Raw genomic sequence first — 20,209 nt, 5'->3', positions numbered from 1 at the left:
GGCCTCTGAATTGTGAGGTTGAAATGAGGTTGAAATTGCTTCATAGGTATGTGTTTATATACAGACATATGCATGAAAAAAATCTGTTAACTGCTTGTTTCACATATTTTTAATGTATCAGGTGAGCCATTTGCAGGATTTGATATTGTTGAGGTGATTAGTGGAAACAGATATTTAATGGTTTTGAGTGAGATTTCAAAGAATTGGCTTTGATTGCTCTCTGTAATTCTACAATCAGCATTTTCCTAATTTTCACTACCTCTTGATATGTGAATCTTTCCTTTTAAGAGAAAACAGTATAGATATAAATTAATTTACATTTTAATCAGTAAAATTCATAGATGTAAGATTTTAAAAATTCAGTTCTGCTTAACTTGGTTTGAATTTTGAGGACAAAATGAACATGAAAATGGCCAAGACAATGTTGTTTGAGTACAATATGCTTTCAGTGTTTCAAAAGACAAATGCAAATAAATTGACTTGAAGTGGTGGTGAGAAAGACCTTTAACTGAGCTGTTTCAATAACTTGGGTACCCCAAAAACCTTGACTGTCTTAGGGGTAAGTGCTGTGTCAGACTTTAGGTTTACACAGCACAGGAGTTTAACACAGGATCCAATTTATCTTGCTATGTTTCCATAATTAGACTTTTGTTTGTTGCCATAGCATGAACTAACTGACAAATCATACAGACAAATCTGACAAATATTTTAAATATAATACTTCTAAAAATGCATGGCTTTGTTTTAGCTCAAGCTATATAAACATAAAAGTCAGTACTAAGACTTTCTGACTGTATAAAGGCAAACTGAGTCCACAGAAGTTTTTTGGAGTTTATACACACAGTGATATGCATATAATGTGTATAAATGCTGTTGGAATATTATTATCATTAAATTATTCATATTGTTACATTATGCTTATGTTATATTTAATATAATAGTACATTAAATTATTGTAAAAAACAGTGGTGTAAATATCACAACTGTTTCTAGAGGCTTCCAGACAATGACATTACTGTCATCCTGTCCACTGCTGGAAATACAACCCAAAAATTACCTTTTTTGAAGATTTTTTTATCAAAATTGAAATCTTCCTAAGGCAGTTTAAGCAGCGCAGAAGGAAATCATTGTAGAGAAATTCGTCACTGTTCTATCACTGTTAAATTCATTCACTTGGCACTTGCTTGTTTTGCTTGTTCTGGGATATTTTTTCACACATATTCTCCTTCGAAACCATAGCATGGAGTTCAAGGACAACATCGAAATTTTTTTCTTACAGAGGATTTTTTCCCATTAATAATAGAAAGAAAAAAAAAACATTGAAAATAATACTTTTAATTGTGCAGTAGGCTTTTGACAACGTTTTTTACTAAATGATGTGTTGCTAGGAGCAGGGTAAGCACATAATGAAGAATTAGTAGCACTTCTTATTAATGGACTTTTTAGCTTAGAAATATTAAAGTAGAACTCTACTGACTTATGTTACCATAAGGTGATGGGGTCATTTTAAATCCTTGCTAAATGTCATTGATTTGGTCTGTGGATTCACCAGAGGAGGGAAATTAATGCATTTTGAGGTGGTGGAGAATTGATAATGCTTTGAAAAAATTGTAGTAGCATGATTACAGAAGTGAAAATTCTGCAACAAATCTACAGACTTAGAAGAAAGAATTTTAATCAGCACAAGCTGGCCAGACTCAGTGCAAGACATCCTCCAGCTCTGCCAAGGAATAATGGTGTAAACTTTCTGGAAAGAACTCAGATTGATTGGCATTGTTTGTGAAGTATTGATTTACTTCAATATTTCAGGTATATGACATACAATATAAGTTTCAGAATTCCTAAACTCTGCAGGTGTTGGTTAAGTACCATAGATTTGGAAGAGCTTTGCTGAAAAGCTCTGATTTCTCATGTGTTAAAAACTAAACAGGTGCAAAACAGTTTTGAAGAATCAGGGCATAATTTTACTTAATACTAAAATTGATTTCTAGGAGACTAGTTAGTGTAAAAAATCAACTTGTCTTGGGTAAAGGTGTCAGAACTCTGCCTAATAAATAGAATTTTGTAAAATACACTGGTTTTTTATAGCCTGTTCCCTTGACAATCTGAGATTGTTTCTTACAATGTTGACTGCTCTATTTTTTAGCACTGTATTTAATTTAGTTTTAAATGAGTCAAACTGTGGTGTTTCTACCACTTCCCCAGTCTGTAGCATAAATCTGAATATGCATGTGTTTGCTTGGTATTGCTCAATGAAACAAATAACAACAGATCTGAAAAAGATGTCAGGAAATTACTTATTCTTAATACACACAAAGGATTGCTTATTTCACTGTTATGTTTAAGTATATAATGGCTTCCACCAAAGAAAACTGACACAGATTGTATTTGATTAATGAGCACCGTTATTTGCTGTTGGCTTGAAGAATTTATCTTTATCTAAATATTTTTTTTTCCAGAATGGGCACTTTTAAAATTAGATTAATCACTTCTGTATATCTATTTCTACTTCTAGACAAATCACCCTTTTATTCAATTAACATTACTATTTCAAGCTGTACTGAGTAATTTCCCAATAATATACTATAGAACTGTTTCACTGGCTCCAGCAATCAACTTCTGCAAGAAAATCAGCTGAATAGAAAAGAAAAAAAATATAAATGTGTTGACAATAATTTGAGGCCTATAATGAATGTGTACATTTTTGTAAGATGAATCCTTAGATGTACTTGGATTGTGTTTTTCTAATGAATACCTCTGGGTATTGGTCAAATTCGTCATGTCTTAATTGTTGGTATCATGAGAATGTAGTTGCTCTTCCTATTTTTTATCTTCCTTTTTTTATGAATTTACAGTTCAGCAGTCTAAGCTTAGAAGAAAAATAAATATGAATTAATTTTGCCAAGTGATTCTAAAACTCATTTTAATTAGTCTCCTACATTCTACAGTTAACCTTGATTGCATTTCATAATTTAGATTTTCTTGCCTTGTATAATGAGAAATACTCCCTACTAGTAATGTTAGAAAAGCAGAAGAATAAATTGATGCATCTTTCTTCATTAGCCTTACAGTTTATTTTTCCAAGCTCCTTTGATCAAAAAATCTTGATATGTCAGTTTTGTTAAATTTTGCCATCTACCTGTATGTGTAACTGATTACATTTCTTGATTTAAGGATTAAGGAGTCAATGAAAAAGTTAGCTGAGCTGGAAGACAAAGTCAGTCTTAGAGTTCATCTGTGAATTTCATTACATCGGATTCTGCTTACTCTATCAGACTATTAATACTTAATGCTTGATGCATAATGGATTCTGAAATGTGAACAAAAAAACTGTCTCGGTTTATATAAATACATAAATCTTAAAGCTCCTGTAGGTAGAAAATAGCTTCACAGAGATAAATTGATTCCCAAGCAGGAAAATATTTTTTCCCACTTACGTCCTATCTTTTTTAATATCTTATCTAACTTTACATTTGCAAATTCCATCCATGGACAGCGGATTAAAATTTCTAATCTTACTCCCTAAGAAATCAATAGAAATTTTAGTTTTACTTTTGAGAGGAACTGTGCTAAGTTCATAGTAATATATCAGTCAGTGTGTTATTTTTGTAGATTTTTGTTCTTCATATCTGATTCCTAAGGTAAGAAATCCTGACAGTTGACACTACAAGAGGTCCTTGTCCAATACTGTGTGGTACAGTTCAATCTGTGTGGTGTGAGTTGTGGCAGGAGAATTGATTTCAGTCTCCTTCAGTGATCAGATCTAACCCCGAGTGTCACACAAAAACCACTGGGCACAGCTGGTGCAGACCCTGGTGGTGGCTTCACCATTCCAATGTCTTGGCAGCTGAAAGGTGGTGCCAAGATTCTCGTGGATAACTGGCATGTGAGCCCTAATGGGATTACAACAGAACCGTTGCTTTCTCAACGTGTATTCCATAAAATGGAACCTGGGGCAAAGTTTATGGTTTGTTACTTTGCAGTTTGCGCCTTTTCTTTGGGTATTGTCTGACATGTCCACCTCCATTCTCTTTTGCATTCTCGGGAGAATCCAGTTTGCTTATCAAGTTCTCTTTCTCTCTCTTTTTCTCTTTTCTCCTTCCCCCCCTCTTTTTTCCCTTTCATCCAGATGGAATGCCATTTGCTTGGTGGGTTGGCCGTGCCAATGAGAAGCACCTTTACTGGGGAGGATCTCTTCCGGGCATTCAGCAGTGTGCCTGTGGATTGGAAGAAAGTTGTCTGGATATGAGATATTTTTGCAACTGTGACGCAGATAGAGAAGAATGGTAATAATTTTAACATGTGTATAGCAGTGTCTGTGTGAAGAGTTAGGGATAGGAGATAGGGGAAGAAGGCTTAAATCTTTTCTGCTGTACAGTTCAGGAAGCTTGAGTGTAATCTGATAAAAATGAAAATGAAAATAGAATTTGGACGTCTGATTTCATCTTAAATTCTTATGTTGAACAAAGACGTCTGGCTGAAGCAGGTTGCTGGGATGCTTCAAAAACATCTTTGTTGAATGCCAAATCAGGTAATTTTAGTTGCTTAAAAGTTTGGATCAACAGGAGCATTACATGAATAAAGGCTCTATGAGCTTGTTTCATAGGTGTACATCAGAGCAGAAAATTGAGACCTAGACAGCAAAATTCAGATACAGCTAAACAAGAAATGTTTTTCATATTTTTCTTATGAAACAGTATAATGTGCCTTAATCTTCTTTTGCATCGGATCTCAAGCTTTTTAAGGTTGATAGGAAGACTTCTTTGGCTTCTGTAGGTTTTGCTTCAGTCTCCATAGGAAGTTTTAGAGTCACAGCATGAAAATTCAAAGCTTTCCTTGGGTTCTCTGACATTTGTTGTGCTCTGATGCTGCATGGATCTGAGAAAGCCACCTCACAATTTTCTGTCATTCTCTGCACTTTCAGTGACACTCCAGCCACCAAGAGCTAGTCGGGGAACTTTCCAAATGTGTTTGAGGGGACTGAAATGCCAGATGAGTGTTATTGGAAGTACAGTTTGAAACACTGAACATACATGTGAAAATTCTGCTCACTCAGTGTCCCTTCTAGGCCACTCACTGATAGGATCTACTGTAATTTATCTTAAAAAAAGATATTTTAACCTTGAGTAGTTCAGAAATTGTGAGTAATGGAAGTAGACAGGAAATGTCTTGCTGTCATAGGCTGCTGTATTTGAAACATTGTCAGAATTAGCCCTGTGAAACCTTCACTTAAAATGAGTAGAAGGGAATGGTAAAGGGTATTAAAACATAAAAAAATCAGAAGTTACTTGTCACTGTAAGTGTTGGGCTTTTTTGGTTGCTTGATTTCTAGACAGTGTGATTATTTGCTTGGACCCTTTGAATCCCTGGGGTCACTATTCGCTTTCAAAAATTATAGCTTTAAGGAGATTTCTTCAGGAAGATGTTTATGTAAATGTTGGCTTATGAATGTGATCTGTATTGAATAGATGGCTGTGCATGTTAATCTGTCTTTTCTTTAATGTTTGGTTATCAGATGTGCTTTTGGCGAGGTTTACACATGAGCATCACAAGCATCTGTTTTTGCTGGTGCTTGGCTCTTTTCATAATCCACGTTCCATTTTTCTCTGCTCAAGCAGAGCAGGGGTTTATGCTGGCAGACACTGTGGTTGCAGTCTTAGACTGCAGGCCACTGCACCACTAGACTGTACAAACCAATGCAAGGTGAAAGTTAAATGCAATTTTATAATATTTCAGCTGAGTCTCCTCAGGAAATGAGACCTAAACAAGCTATGCTGTGAGTGTTTATCTCCATTTCCCTTCACACACCCCCAGTGATTTTGAGCAAGCAGACGTGTTTCAAACATCTTGGACAGAGAAGGAGAAGTCTCAAAAGTATTACAAATTACACATTCTATGAAAATTTATGCCAGGCTGAGGGGAAAAAGCCAATTAATGCCCACAAGAAGGAAGTTATGGAAGCGTACACTTTTATTAGATTTTGGAAAACCCTCATGGGAGAAGGATGTTGGAAATCATGCATCGTTAGCTTGGCAGCTCAGAGAGCTACTTGTTTCTCCTAATTTCATGATAATAACAGAATATGCTTACAAGTTACCTCCAATAAACTGCCTACTGTTTATTGGTTTGGGGATTCAGTTGCTTAGGTTTTTAATCCATGAGAAAATTTTACTTTGGCAGTATTCTAAGCTGAAGGTTGGCTTTATAAAAGCTAAAAAACTCTGACCTTTATGGAGGGTTTCTAAACATAAGAAATTTCATGCCTCTTGAAGATTGCTTTTGTGTTTCCCTGCTAGAACACTGACCCCCTGATATATAACGAGCATTCGAATCTGAAACCTGCTGAGATCTGAACTGTGACTTTAACCTGCTATACATTATAGTGGAAGGAACAAGACAGCAGTAGATGCATTTATTTGCCTCAGCATGAAATAAAATGGGTGCTGCAGAGTGGAAAACCAGAAAATCATTTTTGCTCCTTTTAGATAAATCATGCTGCTCCAAGGTAGGTACTCTCCAGAGTAGCTGAAGCATCCTCCTGAAGAGGAGACAGTGCTAGGATTTTGCTTTGATTTGTTTTCCCTAGACTAAATCTTGAGTGCAGAAGAAGCTACTAATTTCTCAGAGCAGCAAGAGGAATTATAAACAATGGAGAGCAGACCTGCCAAATCCTTTGCCAGGTACAGCAATATGGCAGCACACAATATGCACTTCCAGGCGTGCTGCCTTTTAAATGATATCTGAGCAGACACCTGAGCCAGCTGCTATTTTTGGGCTCTTACTTGACATCAAGTTAGCCTCCCTGGCCAGATGAATAGGAATCTATAATTAAGCATTCTACTTTGGGAAGGCTTTTATATTTTTCATCTTTGTTTTTATTAAATGGTTGAACTGATAATTATCTTTTTCCATATGGCTCATCATGCTTCCAAACTCCACAGTAGGATGACAGTGAAATCTGTCACTTCAGGATAGTGGAGCATCTTCATGGTGTTTTCTGGAGAATGGGAGATCTCTGATGAGGAAGCAGAGGCACCTGCAACTGCACCTTTTTTGTTGACCCAATCAAGGGGTCTGTAAAAGTGTAAGACATGCCTTGGCTGTGTGCTGCCAAAAGAAAGAGAAAGATTTCTGACTGCTGAAAGCACTTGCTAGTGGGGGGAAACAGTCATAAAAATCCAGTGGCTTTGAGTTGAAGCTAAACCTAGTTCAGAAAATATTCTGTCTTACTCTTTCTCTTCTTTCACATTGACAATAGTTAAAAGTTGGGACAAGCTCTGTGTAGATGAGACATATTAGTGATTGTCTTTCAAAGTATACACCCTGTTTCAAAGAAAAATGCATTCTTGGTTAGGGAAATGTGTTAAACTGACCTAAAGAAAAAAGCATTACTGAAATACTGACAGGATAGTGTTATCATGAGATCTTTTAGGTCTCCAAATACCTCTCCCAGTTTGTCTTTCATCTCAAGCAAAATTCTCTTGCCTTGGCAGTTAAGGTCTTACTGCTCTCCAAACCTTGCATTTAAGTGGGGGGAGGAAACTCTTTCATGCTGAGGTGAAGCACATGACTGTCGTGAAGTCCTTTTGCTACTTTGGTCTCTCTATCTGGAATCTGTTTTCCATTTCAAATACAGACCCTAGAGTGAAGCCAGTCATCAAACCAAACCTTGCTGAGTGTATTCACCTGGAAACGTTGTGAATTTGGAGACCTCTGCAACTTTTTATTTTGTACAGAAAGAGAGGCGTCTCTGGAACTCATTTTGTACAAGAAGCTCAGGCATCTCAGCAAAGTGTGGTGGATGGTGTTGCTTCAAACACTTAGCTGATTTGCCATCTTTTGTTTTTATTCTGCAGTCTTATTCAAACTAGAGGAGTGTCCTCCTCTTTTATCTTCAGAACAGTCTTCTTCACTGGGCAACTAAATCTTTGAGTCTTGCCATTTCCAAATTAACATGCATTCACCTCTGTATTGTGGCTTTGGGGCACTAGAAGAATAAGGAAAACCACAGGACATGATAAGGGGAGCAAAATAGAGGGTGGATATTACACCACCATACGGGTGGATGTCAGACCCGCTTTGTCTCCCAAAGGTATAATGAGTACATTGAGCTTTGTTTGAGGAGGAACAAAGCCAAATGGAAGTGAATGAAGCCCTGCTTGGATGAGCTATATTTGTGCTAAGCTATGCCAGAGCCAGGGTGATAAAACTGGAAGGGCAGAGAAACCCTGATGAGCCCAGATTTGACAGGTTTTGTTTGCTCAACCACTATCCCTCACTGAATCCATTCCCTGAGAAGCAGTGCAGGCAACTCCAGAGAGCCTGTGAGCTCATAAATAACCCCTGCCAGAGGTGACCTGGCCTGTACAGGGTTGTCTTGGATATCTGCCTCATGACTACATTTGTCAACAACCAGGAAGAGCTGCCTGCAGAGAGCTGACTGTAGCAGGTCCCTGAGGTGTCGAGAATCAGTTCATTACACTAATTACCAAACTCTGTATCTCTAATTCAGCCAAATATAGGCAGTGCATCTTGCCTTCAACTGTTAGGTATGTCCCCTTGTGCTGGTGTTTTATAGTTTATCATGAATGTACATTATTTTACTCAGTAAAGCATTTTTGGATATGGCTCATGGGTAGGATAGCAATTAAAATGTATTCCTCTGTATTATTAATGGTATGTCGTGCACAGGCCTCAGAACTTTTCCTGATGGAAGCCTATGTCACAGGACCATTCCTTATGAGTTTCCTTGCCATCTGCTGATGGTAGTATTCTTTTCCCCAAATGTATGGTATTCCTGAAAATCTGTACTGAATATCTGAGCTACTGTGGCTCAGATGCCACCAGAGTTTCCATTAATGTGCAAGAGAAAAACATACCAATAGGGGATCATATGAGAATAAATTATATTTAATAGCACCACTGTTCTACCATCTGTTACAAAAAATATGGAAATGGCTACCTAGAGATTAGCAATTTATGATGGCTCACACTGTTAGAACACCATTGAGCAAGGGTTTGTTGAGCACACTTTTAGAAGTAGCCAGGAAGAAGAAAAATAGTTTCATAATGTTACCATCCAAATAGCTATTTGTCATTTACATGTGAGTCTGCCTTTACTACATCTTGAAGGACCCTGCTGCTGCACTATCACCTTTAGTAGCAAATTATTTTCAGTTTTTTTAAATTGATCCATACTAGAGCATTTGTTTGATATGTGACTTGCTCACAGCTTATTGAGGAAGACCTTTTGGTAGATGTAGGCATTAATCTTCAGATATGGATAAACAAATGACATCCAACTGTATTTAATACCCATAAACAACAATTTTTCAGTGATTTAATTTAAAGGGCATTATTGGATTTGTTTGGTTTGGGTTTTGCTTGTGGAAAGGACAAATTGACACTATCCTTTATGCAAAGAGCTCAGAAAAACATCTGTTTGTTGAGTGTTGTTTCCACCCTCAAAACATTCAGATTTTCATCTGGTTTTGTGCCAAATCGAGTGCCAAGTTCAGTAAGCACAAGTTTGACTTCTGAAGTTATTAATTTATTCATACCATTTTCAGTGAGCAGAGGACTTCTTTTCGTAAAGTGATAAAACCAGCCTTGATTTTTGTGAAATCAGGACTTAACTTACAAGGGGTGTGCTTGGTGGAAGTAGCCACAGAGTGCAATGTGAAATCCACTAAGGAGAAAAAAAGTAGTAGCTAACCTGAGAAGCAGCTGTGGAAAAGCAAATATAATCTGGTTTCAAGTATGTGAAGTGCTAAATTAAAATACATAAAAGTAAAAAGGAGCTCTGGGAACAAATACAAAAATATTAACATAACAAGGTTTTACTTTTGTTTAAAAGACAAAATCATGTATTTGCACATCAGAGTGCAGATGCTTTTTATCAGGAAATAGAAATTTTATTTGAAAAGTGTAGTAGATGAAAAATGATCCCCAAGCCCCCTTCAGGCAAAATTTCAAATGTTTTGTTCAAACCCTGGTATATTTGTATTTTGTAGTGCCACAGCAGTGCCTCCAGGAAGTTATTGTACAGGTACACGAAGCTCTTTTGCTCCTCTCTCAGGAATAATATGTTGTATTTGAGAGACTGCCATGGTGTAGCACATAGAGAAGAGGAATTGTGGTGCTTTGTGAGAAATGGAGTCTGAAATAAGTTCAATTTAAGGAATACCAGGAATTTGAAACACTCACAGTGTCTTCCACTCTCTTTTCTGCTTTTCTTAGCTGAAGTCACTTAGGTGTTGATCTTTCACCAAAAACTTTATTTCCTGCTATGAAATAATAATAATTAACTGCAACGATAGGAATGTTCCTCACACTGACACGTTCTCTGAAGGACAGAATATTTTTCTGATAGGTTTTATTTCAATGTCTGCTTGTGTGAAAATACATATCATTATATGAGGGTTTTTTTCCATGTGTGAGAGAACAAAATGCATAAAATGTGCTTTTTGAGTTTGAAGAGAAGCTTGATTGAGTTTTCAAGGCATTAACAAAGAAGTTAGGATTTTTATTAATTCTAGAATATATTTCTCTCTCACACTTCAGCTATGCTACTAAAGTTCACTGTGACAGTGGCATATAAGTAGTAAAAATTCAGTAATAAAATTTGATATAAAAGAACTTCATGCAGTACAGCAGAATATCTAATAAGCAATGCAGTTTTCAGAGATGTGGAATAGATATCTTTAAAATGTCACCATTTCATGGTTTTTTGTAGATATTTTGAGTGCTAGCTGTAGAAAGATACTGATTTTTATTTTAATGCTGATCATAGCTAGTAAAAAGACTGCACCATTTTTAAATTGAAATAAATTTTTTAGGAAACCTCCCTAAATATTTTTGCAATTTTTGAAAAATTTTATTTTAAGAAAGAAAACACGACCTTAGTTACTCATATGTATATTGAGTATTTCATGTCCCATTACTATGCATCTTTCTGCCTTTTTTTCATTCACTTTGCCTACTTTTCTTCCTCTATCACTGGAATACCTTATTTAATTATTCTCCTAAGAAATACTTAAATAATTTCACTTTTGTCACAGTAGTTTCATAATCTGTTAAGAGTATTTACCCTAAATTTCAAATATTGATACAATAAGCAATGAGTGTGATACTGAAGAGATTTAGAGACCCTGTACCTTTGATTCATACATGATAGTTTTCCTTCTGAGTCAGTACTGAAGGCCTCACTCTGCCTCATGCCTGGGAATTTCATCTTGCTGCACTTTGTCTGTAATTATTTGCATGTCAGATGCCCACTGGAGCAAGAAGAAAATGTTAGCGTTGAAGAGGGTACCTCTCCTTTTCCCCGTGGCATTATGAGACAATTAACTACGCTGCATGCAATTATAAGCAATGAAAAATAAATGCAATGTGTGCAGCCTTTATGAAAAAGATCAAAATGCTCCTATTTTTGCCTAACATTAATCAGAGTAGAGCACTTAGCCAAGCAAACATTTGGGGTTGTGTGTCAGAGCACAGCTGCAGTGTTTGTCCTGATTATTATTTCTTTGCTAGAAGTCTGTGTTTGTTCCTGTATCTGGAACTACACTGAGAAACTGACATTACAAAGAGGATATGGGCAGGTCTGGGATCTTGCCTGAGATCAGGTAGGATTCAGCAGTGTCATCACTCAGATAGCAATACCTGTTTCCTGAGGCACACCTGCCTGCAAGAGCAGTGGTATAAGTTTGGGGTTACTGGCATTTTGGATGTGTTGCCATCCCCATGTGCAGACAAGTGAGTTGAGTCCAGACCCTCCTGGGCTCTGCAGAGGTAGAGATCCTTTCTCCAAAACTATTGAGATTTGGTTCCATGAAGGATGCTCTGCCACACTTATGTGCTCAGATGCACAGCAAACCTTAACCTTGAGAAAATCACCATGGCGATTCACAGCACTCATCTCTCTATTGTCAGTCAATAGAGAGAGACCTCAGAAGGGCAGTTCTGCTCTGGTAAGGTCAGGGTTGGTGTCTGGGGGACTCAGCTGGGTTCATGAAGTGCAGTGGGATGAATGCACATCTGTGTACCCTACCAGAGCCAAAGCCACTCAGATGGCTTAAGGACCTACCACGAAACATCACACTGCATTTTGAGGACAACTTTTTGTCCAGCTGACTCAGAATAAAAACAAATGATTTATCCTTTGAGAATTAAACTTCCTTCCCCTTAGTAGCAGCCATGTGTAAGTTAGTCACAGCTAAGAACAAGCCCAGCTAACCAAACATGAGAAGTTTGACAATGCAGTAAATCTGCCTTGAGTATTTCAGTTGTTGAACCTGGTGTGCAGTGCAAAGGATCGATTCAGTCTGAACTCACTCTGCCAATTCAGCTGGTTTTGCAGTGTGCAGGGTCAGCCTGTCCCAGCCATCTTGAAGCTGGATCAGTAATTGTCTGGCTTCCCCTTGGTAACAGTGGGCTGGATCAGGCATCACCTGTCTTCCTGCTCGGGTAAAGCATAAAGCCAGCATAAAACACCCTTATCTGTCTCCAGCTGACTTTGCAGAAATGCAGACTTGGACTTAGACCTGATCCACAGCAAATACATCCTGCTGAGGAAACCCTGTAGAGCCCAGTTTACATTAATCCCCAATAGTCAGTATGGCAGAGCTCTTCCTTGGCTTCACAGTAGTTCTGCACAGCTGAAGCAGGTTTACAGCCCATCACAGCCAGTATTGTGTATCCAAATGGTGTCTTCCGTGGTCAGTATTGCATGTGAACATACAGCCTACATGGGAACACATTCATCTCAAACAGTGTGTACTTGTCATAATTCTTCCAGGTAATTCTGCAAAAGCTCTTTAAGTAAGCATCTTTTAAATATTCTCTTGCATGAGGAGTGTTAGGGGGTTTGTCTGTGGTTAATCTGTCTCTTTCTGTTTGTGTATTAAAATCCAGGACGAATGATACTGGCCTCCTTGTTTTCAAAGACCATTTGCCTGTAACTCAGATTGTGATCACTGACACAAACAGATCAAATTCTGAGGCTGCTTGGAAAATCGGCCCTTTGCGTTGCTATGGAGACAGTGAGTACTAGCTCTTCTCAATTTCCATAGGTACAGAATGTTCCTTTTTTGTTGTTGTTGTTGTATTTTTTACAAAAAGACTCTTTCTCTGATAAAAGGTGGCTTTCCACATGCAGCCTGCAGCTGCTGTCCTGTGCCAATTAACTATAGAGAAGGGGGTTGTGTTTGCAGGGCAGTTCTGGAATGCTGCTTCCTTCAACACAGAGGCCTCCTACCTGCACTTCCCCACGCTCCACGCCGAGGTCAGCGCGGACATCTCCTTCTTCTTCAAAACCACCGCCCCGTCCGGGGTGTTCTTGGAAAACCTTGGCATTAAAGACTTCATACGAATTGAAATAAGCTGTAAGTTTCACTGCTCAGAAATCTTGGTGGTTTTGCCCAATTTGACAGATGCAGAGAACTGGGAAGGATGTATTTTCTGCCATTTTTAGATGGCTGGAAGTGCCTGGAGATGATAAGATGGAAACATAAAGATTCTTTTATCCAGACTTACCTACCTCTCCTGTCAGAGTTTCCCCTTATAAACTTGATCATTACACTTAATCTTGTTATGGCTAGATTTATCTTTCTTGAACAAGAGTATGAATTTATATTTTCAACACTGATATTTATTTTAAAATATCTTTCAAGAAAAGACTGCTGGTAACTATAGGCTGTTTCTAGTTGAAACTTGATTAGTGCAACCATTCTTGATGGTTACTTTTATTTCCATATCAGTAGCATACCCAGTGTTATGCAGCCCTAGTGTTTCAAAGGAACTCAGTGGGTATGGTAGAGCTACGAGATGAGAGTTTATGAAGGACAGGACATTAATGCCGTACAAGTTAGTCACAGTTGTAATAGATCTTGAATACTTCAAAATCTATTGAGTGAGTGCAGTGTAACTGCTACTCAGTGTATAAGGAAAATGGCAGGGAATTTAATTAGTGAGATTTTGCCTCACTCCTCTTGTGATGACTTCAAATATTTATTAGTGACAAAAGAGTGCGGTGGCTTTGACATGAAATACGACACGTGTATTCCAAATTCTGTCAAGCTGACGGAAAACAAACTGAGTGCTATGCATCTGATAATATGCTTATAATAACCCCAAAATAAAATTTAATAAAACAGGGCCCCAAGGCCCTTTGATTCATTAAACCAGTGGTAAATGTCATGGTGGATTATCACAAGGTAATGAGGTGTGATTTACTGTTAATTGCACATCAAGGTCCATTTTGGTTGCACTTCAGGGTAGTGCATTTGATTCTCAGGGACACAGAAGTAAAAATGGCATCAAATATAACGAATACTGTGAACTAAGAGGATTGTTCAGTGAAAGCTTCTGGATGTGTTTACATCTGTACTCCTAGAGAAATTAGTTATTTAAAAGTTTGGGAAAAAATCTTTTAGACTTAGGCTTCTCATCAGTGTTTTGTTGTTGTGCTTCTTGCTACCAGATGGAATTTGCAGCCTAAAGGCCTTGTATCAGGGAAGCTCCATGGAACACGGGCTTCAAAGGGTGACAACTTTTTAGCAGATGCAGGAGCTCAGAATAGATCTTTTTCTATCCCTATGGAGCATTTCCTATCTTAGCTATCTAAGAAGCAGCTTCTAAAACTAGACCTATCCAATTTTTTGGGCTTGAAATAAGAAGGTTTTTAGGAATTTTCGGTCCACAACCTTCTGGTTATGTGATATGTGGGCCTGGTTCTTGGCCTTTGTGGTGCATTTAGCATTTTAGGAAGAGGAAAATAATCAGTAGCAAGAATATTAAAAAGTTCTAGCCCCTTTCAGGCTTCCAGCAGAGGAAGGTGGACTCTTTTATGTGGCTTTTATTTTTCAACTATTGTCTTGTTTCTAGATGTGTGTTATTTTTTATTTCTAGATGTGTGTTACATACACAGCTTTAGTTTAGGATCTCCCATTGAGTAGTTTCCCCCATCAATTTTTTTTTGTGCATCTTGGGTCAGAATTAGGCAAATGCTTCTAGTATTCTCTTGTACCACATGCAGCCAAGTTATGTAATGGTTAATTGCCTTCATTTTGAAAGGTCTAGTTGGAAAGATCTTCATCCTTGCTCCCATCTTAACATTATTTGTAGAAAATCTTCTGGGACTATTGTGTGACTTTTGTGCAGCATTTAGCACTTTTACTTCAAAAAGAAAAGTGCTATTTCTAGATCACTGTGATTTTTATAGCAAAAAAGATGGGTACCCACAACCAAGCCTAATCACAGCAGAGATCAAACAGTGAGGCTGCAGGCTTAAATTTATGTATAAGCTGCTGTGTAGGAGATGGGAGGTAAATGATCCTCTACTATTTGCTGACATAAAAGTTAATGGACCCTATATTTATGTAAGATTTCTTGATGTCAAAACCACTATTTAGTTCAGACCTTCACTTCCTCTTCCTATCTGTTTATCTCTTGCAGCCCCCAAGGAGATCACCTTCTCCATAGACGTGGGGAATGGCCCCGCGGAAGCCACCGTGCAGTCTCCCACAGCCCTCAATGACAACCAGTGGCACTACGTGCGCGCAGAGAGGAACCTCAAGCAAACCTCTCTGCAGGTGGACAACCTCCCCAAGAAGGTCCTGGAGGCCCCTGCTGAGGGACACTTCCGCCTGCAGCTCAACAGCCAGTTATTTGTAGGTAGGGACAATCCAAGGGTTCCTGTAGATAACAGTATTTCATGTTGTTTGGTGATGAATACTCTTCTCTCACCATTGAGCTTGCATGTGGTGGCTTGATTTTGCTTTCTCTTCTTCTACTCCTGCACAGACAACATGAATAACATGAAGAACACTCAAGGCACAAACCATAGTTTAGCCATGCTATACTTGATGGTATTTTTGGGGTCAAACTCCTAAAATGTATTTATTTCCAAAGAGTTAACAACCTTTCTTGTTATGCAGCACTGGCTGTAAAAAATGCCATAAAAAATGTGACCTCTCTCTTTGGGCACATTGTAAAAGTCAAAAATTTTTCATATAAGTTTCTGGGGCAAAGCCTGAAGACGGTATGGTCTTTAAATTCTATTCCTTCAAGCATGCCCACCAAAACCCTTATTCGGCTAGAGAGTCCATGAGTGAGAGAAGTATGAACACAGCCAAAACAAATATGGGTATTTTATCTGAAAGTGATTTTTCAAAGAAGAAAAAGGAAAATTAAAAGAGGGAAGAAAAATCTCTCCATATATTTTGTTTACTTATCTCCCTTGCACAAGAAACCTGGATTGGGACTACTTTGTGTTTGATAATATGATAATGGGTTACAAAGGGAATTATCTCTTTTCTGTATTCAAATGCTGTCTTTCTGAGTAATCTGCTCAAGTGATGGAGTGGGATGTAACTGTTCTTATGTAGGGCCATTCAGGTAACTCCTGATTCCTTCCTTCAAATGGATTTTTTTTACTTAGCTGAAATGCTAAGCGAACCTCAATCTGTCAATGCATTTTAATAAAGTTTACTTCTGTATTCATACCCTTATACTTAAGTAGCTTTCAGGGTATTCATTTGAGCTTTTTATTGTGTATGTGTGCAGTAATTACTGGGCTCTGAACATAAAGAATTAATCTGTTAATAAATAGATATGACTGCATCAATGTCAGGAGTCCTTCCAACACAGCTGTTGATTTATACTAAAATGATCTCTGTTAGACTCAGCTGGAGAGGAGAACACACAGAAAGGAGGCTTAAGACTGTCACAGTGCAACGTTTCTGTTTTCTGCTATGAAGCATGCTGCTAATCACTTGTTTTTCAAATACTACATTGATCCTAAGAACATGTTCTGTGGGAGGCCAGGCCTGGAGGCAGCAGGCTTGGGCTGCCAGACACCTTAGAAACATCAGAGAAATTTAGCCAACATACTGTTGGCAGTTAGGAAAATTAGAGATTTTGTGACTGAAGAGACTTTGCGATTTTTTGGTTGTTTCTTTCTAAAGGACTAAATATGATGGGTTTTTCCTAGGTCATCTATTAGATATATCATGTATATCAAATGTTTACCATCTCACATCTGAAAAGCAGTGTCTGCCTGTAAGCTTGCTCCTCAGCCTCAGCAAAATAAACAGGTTACCTGTGTGAATTTCTTGGTCGTTTTAAAGTGACATAATTGATGAACTGTGTAATGAAAATCTATGGTAGTTAAGGACCTCACCAGAGCAATGTGCCAACAGGAGCCCTTGTGAGCAAAGACAAACAAAAAGCCCTGCACCTGCCCAGAACAGCATCAGCATCCCCACAAGCTGGGGATTGAGTGGATGGGGAGCAGCTCTGCCAAAAAGGTCCTGTTGGTTTTGGTGGAAAAATGAATTTGCACCTCATCTGAATGTAGCTGTGCCTTAAGGAATAGGTTGGAACCTAGTCCCTGATACCAGCAGGGACTTCTGACCGATTGTACTCTGATTTTAGTGAGTGTTTACAGAAAGCTCTAGGATATGGGTATTTATTTCAGCCAAGAGGTGAAAAGTACTCACTGTGCAATAAATATGTCTCATTCTGTCGTCCATCCACACTATTACTGAACCATGAACAAAAGGGACAGAAAAAAAAATGAGTTTGAGAGTGCTTTTTACGCCCTTAACTCTGCCAGATTGAAGGCCAAAATTATCTGTGACTTGCTAAGTTTTCCTGAGAGCTGTCAGAAGAGTTGGAAACCTGGGTTGCCTCCTGATTCTGGCACTATTTCTCCCCGGGTGCTCCAGGGAAAGGTGGCAGAAGTCCAGCAATACACAGATGTGATATAGTTTGTCTCTACTGAAAGACTCATTTGAATCTCATAATAAAAAGCTACTGATTTAATACCTCAGCCATGCAGAGAGAGCTTTAACCCATCTGAAAAATAAATGTATAAACACCACTGTAAAAAGGAAAGAAGCAGAAGCACATAATATTGCTCCCTACTCCCCCTATAATCCACAACATATTTGTCTCTGCAGTATTCTGCATACTGACAGTGATTAAGGGGTTTCCAGCCTTAATGACTGTGTGTGGCAGGCTTTTGAGATAGCTCTGTGTGTCTGTGAAGTGGAAGAGAAAAATGACTTTGCATTGCCACTACACTCAAACAAGCTTGGGTTTTAGTGCAGTTAGAAAGGAGTTCAAAAACCATTTCTCACTTTCTTTTAGTGGATCTTGGGTACTGACTGCTTCCAGCTGCATTATAATCTTATCAGAACATGGATATCCTTGCACCTGGCCAAATTTCTTTTGTAAATTTGGAAAAAAAGTGTAGTAGAAGAAGCAAACCTCAAACAAATATGCAGGCTAAGTAACATCAGCTGCACCAAACTGTCCAGTAACAAGCCAATTCAGCCAATTACTTGCTCAGAAGGGGCAGGCAAAAACCATTTCTTTCAACACTTAGTATGTTTTACATGGTTTTGTATGGTGCAGCTCTCCCTGTGGTCCTGGAGTAGTTTTGTCATTGTAGTGTGGTCTGAGATGAAGCCCTGTCTTACCTACTGGTGAAGGCATGAGCAGAAGAGTCCATCATGGGATGGGAAAGACTGTTCTCCCAGACCACTTTGAGGATAGGTTTGAATTCAGATTGGTAACATCAGAGAAGCAAAATGAAAGTCCTGAGAAATTAATCTGATGTACAAAGCTTTAGTCAGAACTTTCTGTGGTATTTGTTAGGTACATTTAGGAAATTAGCAAAGTTAAGTGTTTGTGTTCCTGGTTTTGTCTTGGGAGAAAGTGAGCAAGGGATGAGTCCTTGGGTGAATCTCCTCTCTCTGTTGCCAAAGGCAACATAACCCAGAGAAAGTCAACATCTGAGAAACTTTCTCTGGAGACAGAGAGGAGGAATGATAGGGAAAAAAGGAGTTTATTTACTGCTGATGGTTTTAAAACCATTTGTAGACACCTTGGAATATTTTGGAGGCCAAGAGGAGGAATTAAAGCCTAACTCTTTGTGTATCCTGTATGCTCTGTATGTATTTCAGCTTGAGACCAAAAAGTGTGACTTCAAGGTCTTCTGAGGAGCACCATAGCAAGTTCTCCTGATTATGATTCCTATACTTCTCTGCCCTTTCCTTTTCTTTGTATCAGTTACACAAATGCTCCTAATACTTATTTTCAGCCTCCCTAATCCACCTTCCACTAACAAAAAGTCCTTTGTTTTTTTAAAACAAATCCTCAACTCATTGCTGGAATGTTAATTATTTAGTCAATCGTGTCACCAAGCTATGCTGTGAGTGCTCAGTTGAGAGCTTCTTGTCCCCTCCTCTCAGACTCTCCCTTCTTTTCCCAAGGGCTCCTCACAAAAAATCAGCTGCATAAACACCTTGCTGGAAACAGCTTGGCTCACTTGGCTGTCACCTCTACTGTGAAAAGTACACCCTTAACCTTGGTGGTTTTGGTCCTTAGGCTTATCCTAAAATATGTTTTCCTGAATAAAACATTTAGGTCTCATCCATTAAAGTCTCTATCCATCAGGCTCCGGTTAGAGTTGGAAGAATTTACAAAGCCTAATTTAGGGAAGAGTTTTGTGTGTTTGTTTTCAGTTTTTTCTTTGTTTTGCAGGAATGTATATGAAGATTAAGCCTAGTCAATTGAAGAAAATTGTCCAAAATAAGTAATAGTTTTTCTTAATCAATGCTGCGTGAGTCTAGGTTCATATAGCTGGTCTGTGTGAAGCTCTATATTCTCCAGAAAATATAAGATGAGAAGAGTGAGAAATTTTACATGGCTTTCCAGAGGGCTTTAGAGAGCAATAAGAATATGAGTAGTGCAATAAACATGACATTCATAGCAATAGTTTTAACTCATTTTTGCTGTGTTACAGCTGGGATTGGTGTGTGTACTGAGAAGAGGCAAGGAAACTGTCATTCATCCTTGTAATGTTTGTGGTGGCCTCCAATGCAAAAGAAAACAGAGTAACCAGTAGCCTTAAAGGGAGAAATTCCATTTCTACTTACATAAACTTTACTAAAATATCTGTATGGTATGTTTTGGTTTGGGTCAAAATCTCCAAACAACAGGACTGTGTGTGCAGTGCAGCAAATGCAGAAAGCCTGATTCTTGTCCGTAGAGGGCATTTAAAATAAGTGAGCTAACATTTGGTCACCTGAAAACAACAGCTGGCTAAAGAGGAACTTGAAAATATTTGTTTCTCTGAGAAAGGCATCATAAAATGTGTGTGAAGAGACGTGTCTCATGCATACTATCTAAAGTTCAATTA

General features: G+C 38.2%; 1 protein-coding gene across 1 annotated transcript in view; it reads left to right on the top strand.

The window, feature by feature from the left end:
• Nucleotides 1-20,209, top strand: part of CNTNAP5 (contactin associated protein family member 5) — a 275,001-nt gene that overhangs the window by 212,838 nt on the left and 41,954 nt on the right. The window contains exons 14-17 of the mRNA XM_074548748.1: nucleotides 4,130-4,286; nucleotides 12,916-13,043; nucleotides 13,215-13,385; nucleotides 15,457-15,675. Of these exons, the coding sequence (XP_074404849.1) occupies nucleotides 4,130-4,286; nucleotides 12,916-13,043; nucleotides 13,215-13,385; nucleotides 15,457-15,675 (675 nt within the window). The remainder of the gene's footprint in view (nucleotides 1-4,129; nucleotides 4,287-12,915; nucleotides 13,044-13,214; nucleotides 13,386-15,456; nucleotides 15,676-20,209) is intronic.

Source organism: Zonotrichia albicollis, chromosome 10, assembly GCF_047830755.1.
Source record: "Zonotrichia albicollis isolate bZonAlb1 chromosome 10, bZonAlb1.hap1, whole genome shotgun sequence".
Taxonomy (NCBI): Eukaryota; Metazoa; Chordata; class Aves; order Passeriformes; family Passerellidae; genus Zonotrichia; species Zonotrichia albicollis.
Note: the sequence above shows the minus strand (reverse complement) of the source record. Positions and strands in the feature narration are given on the sequence as shown.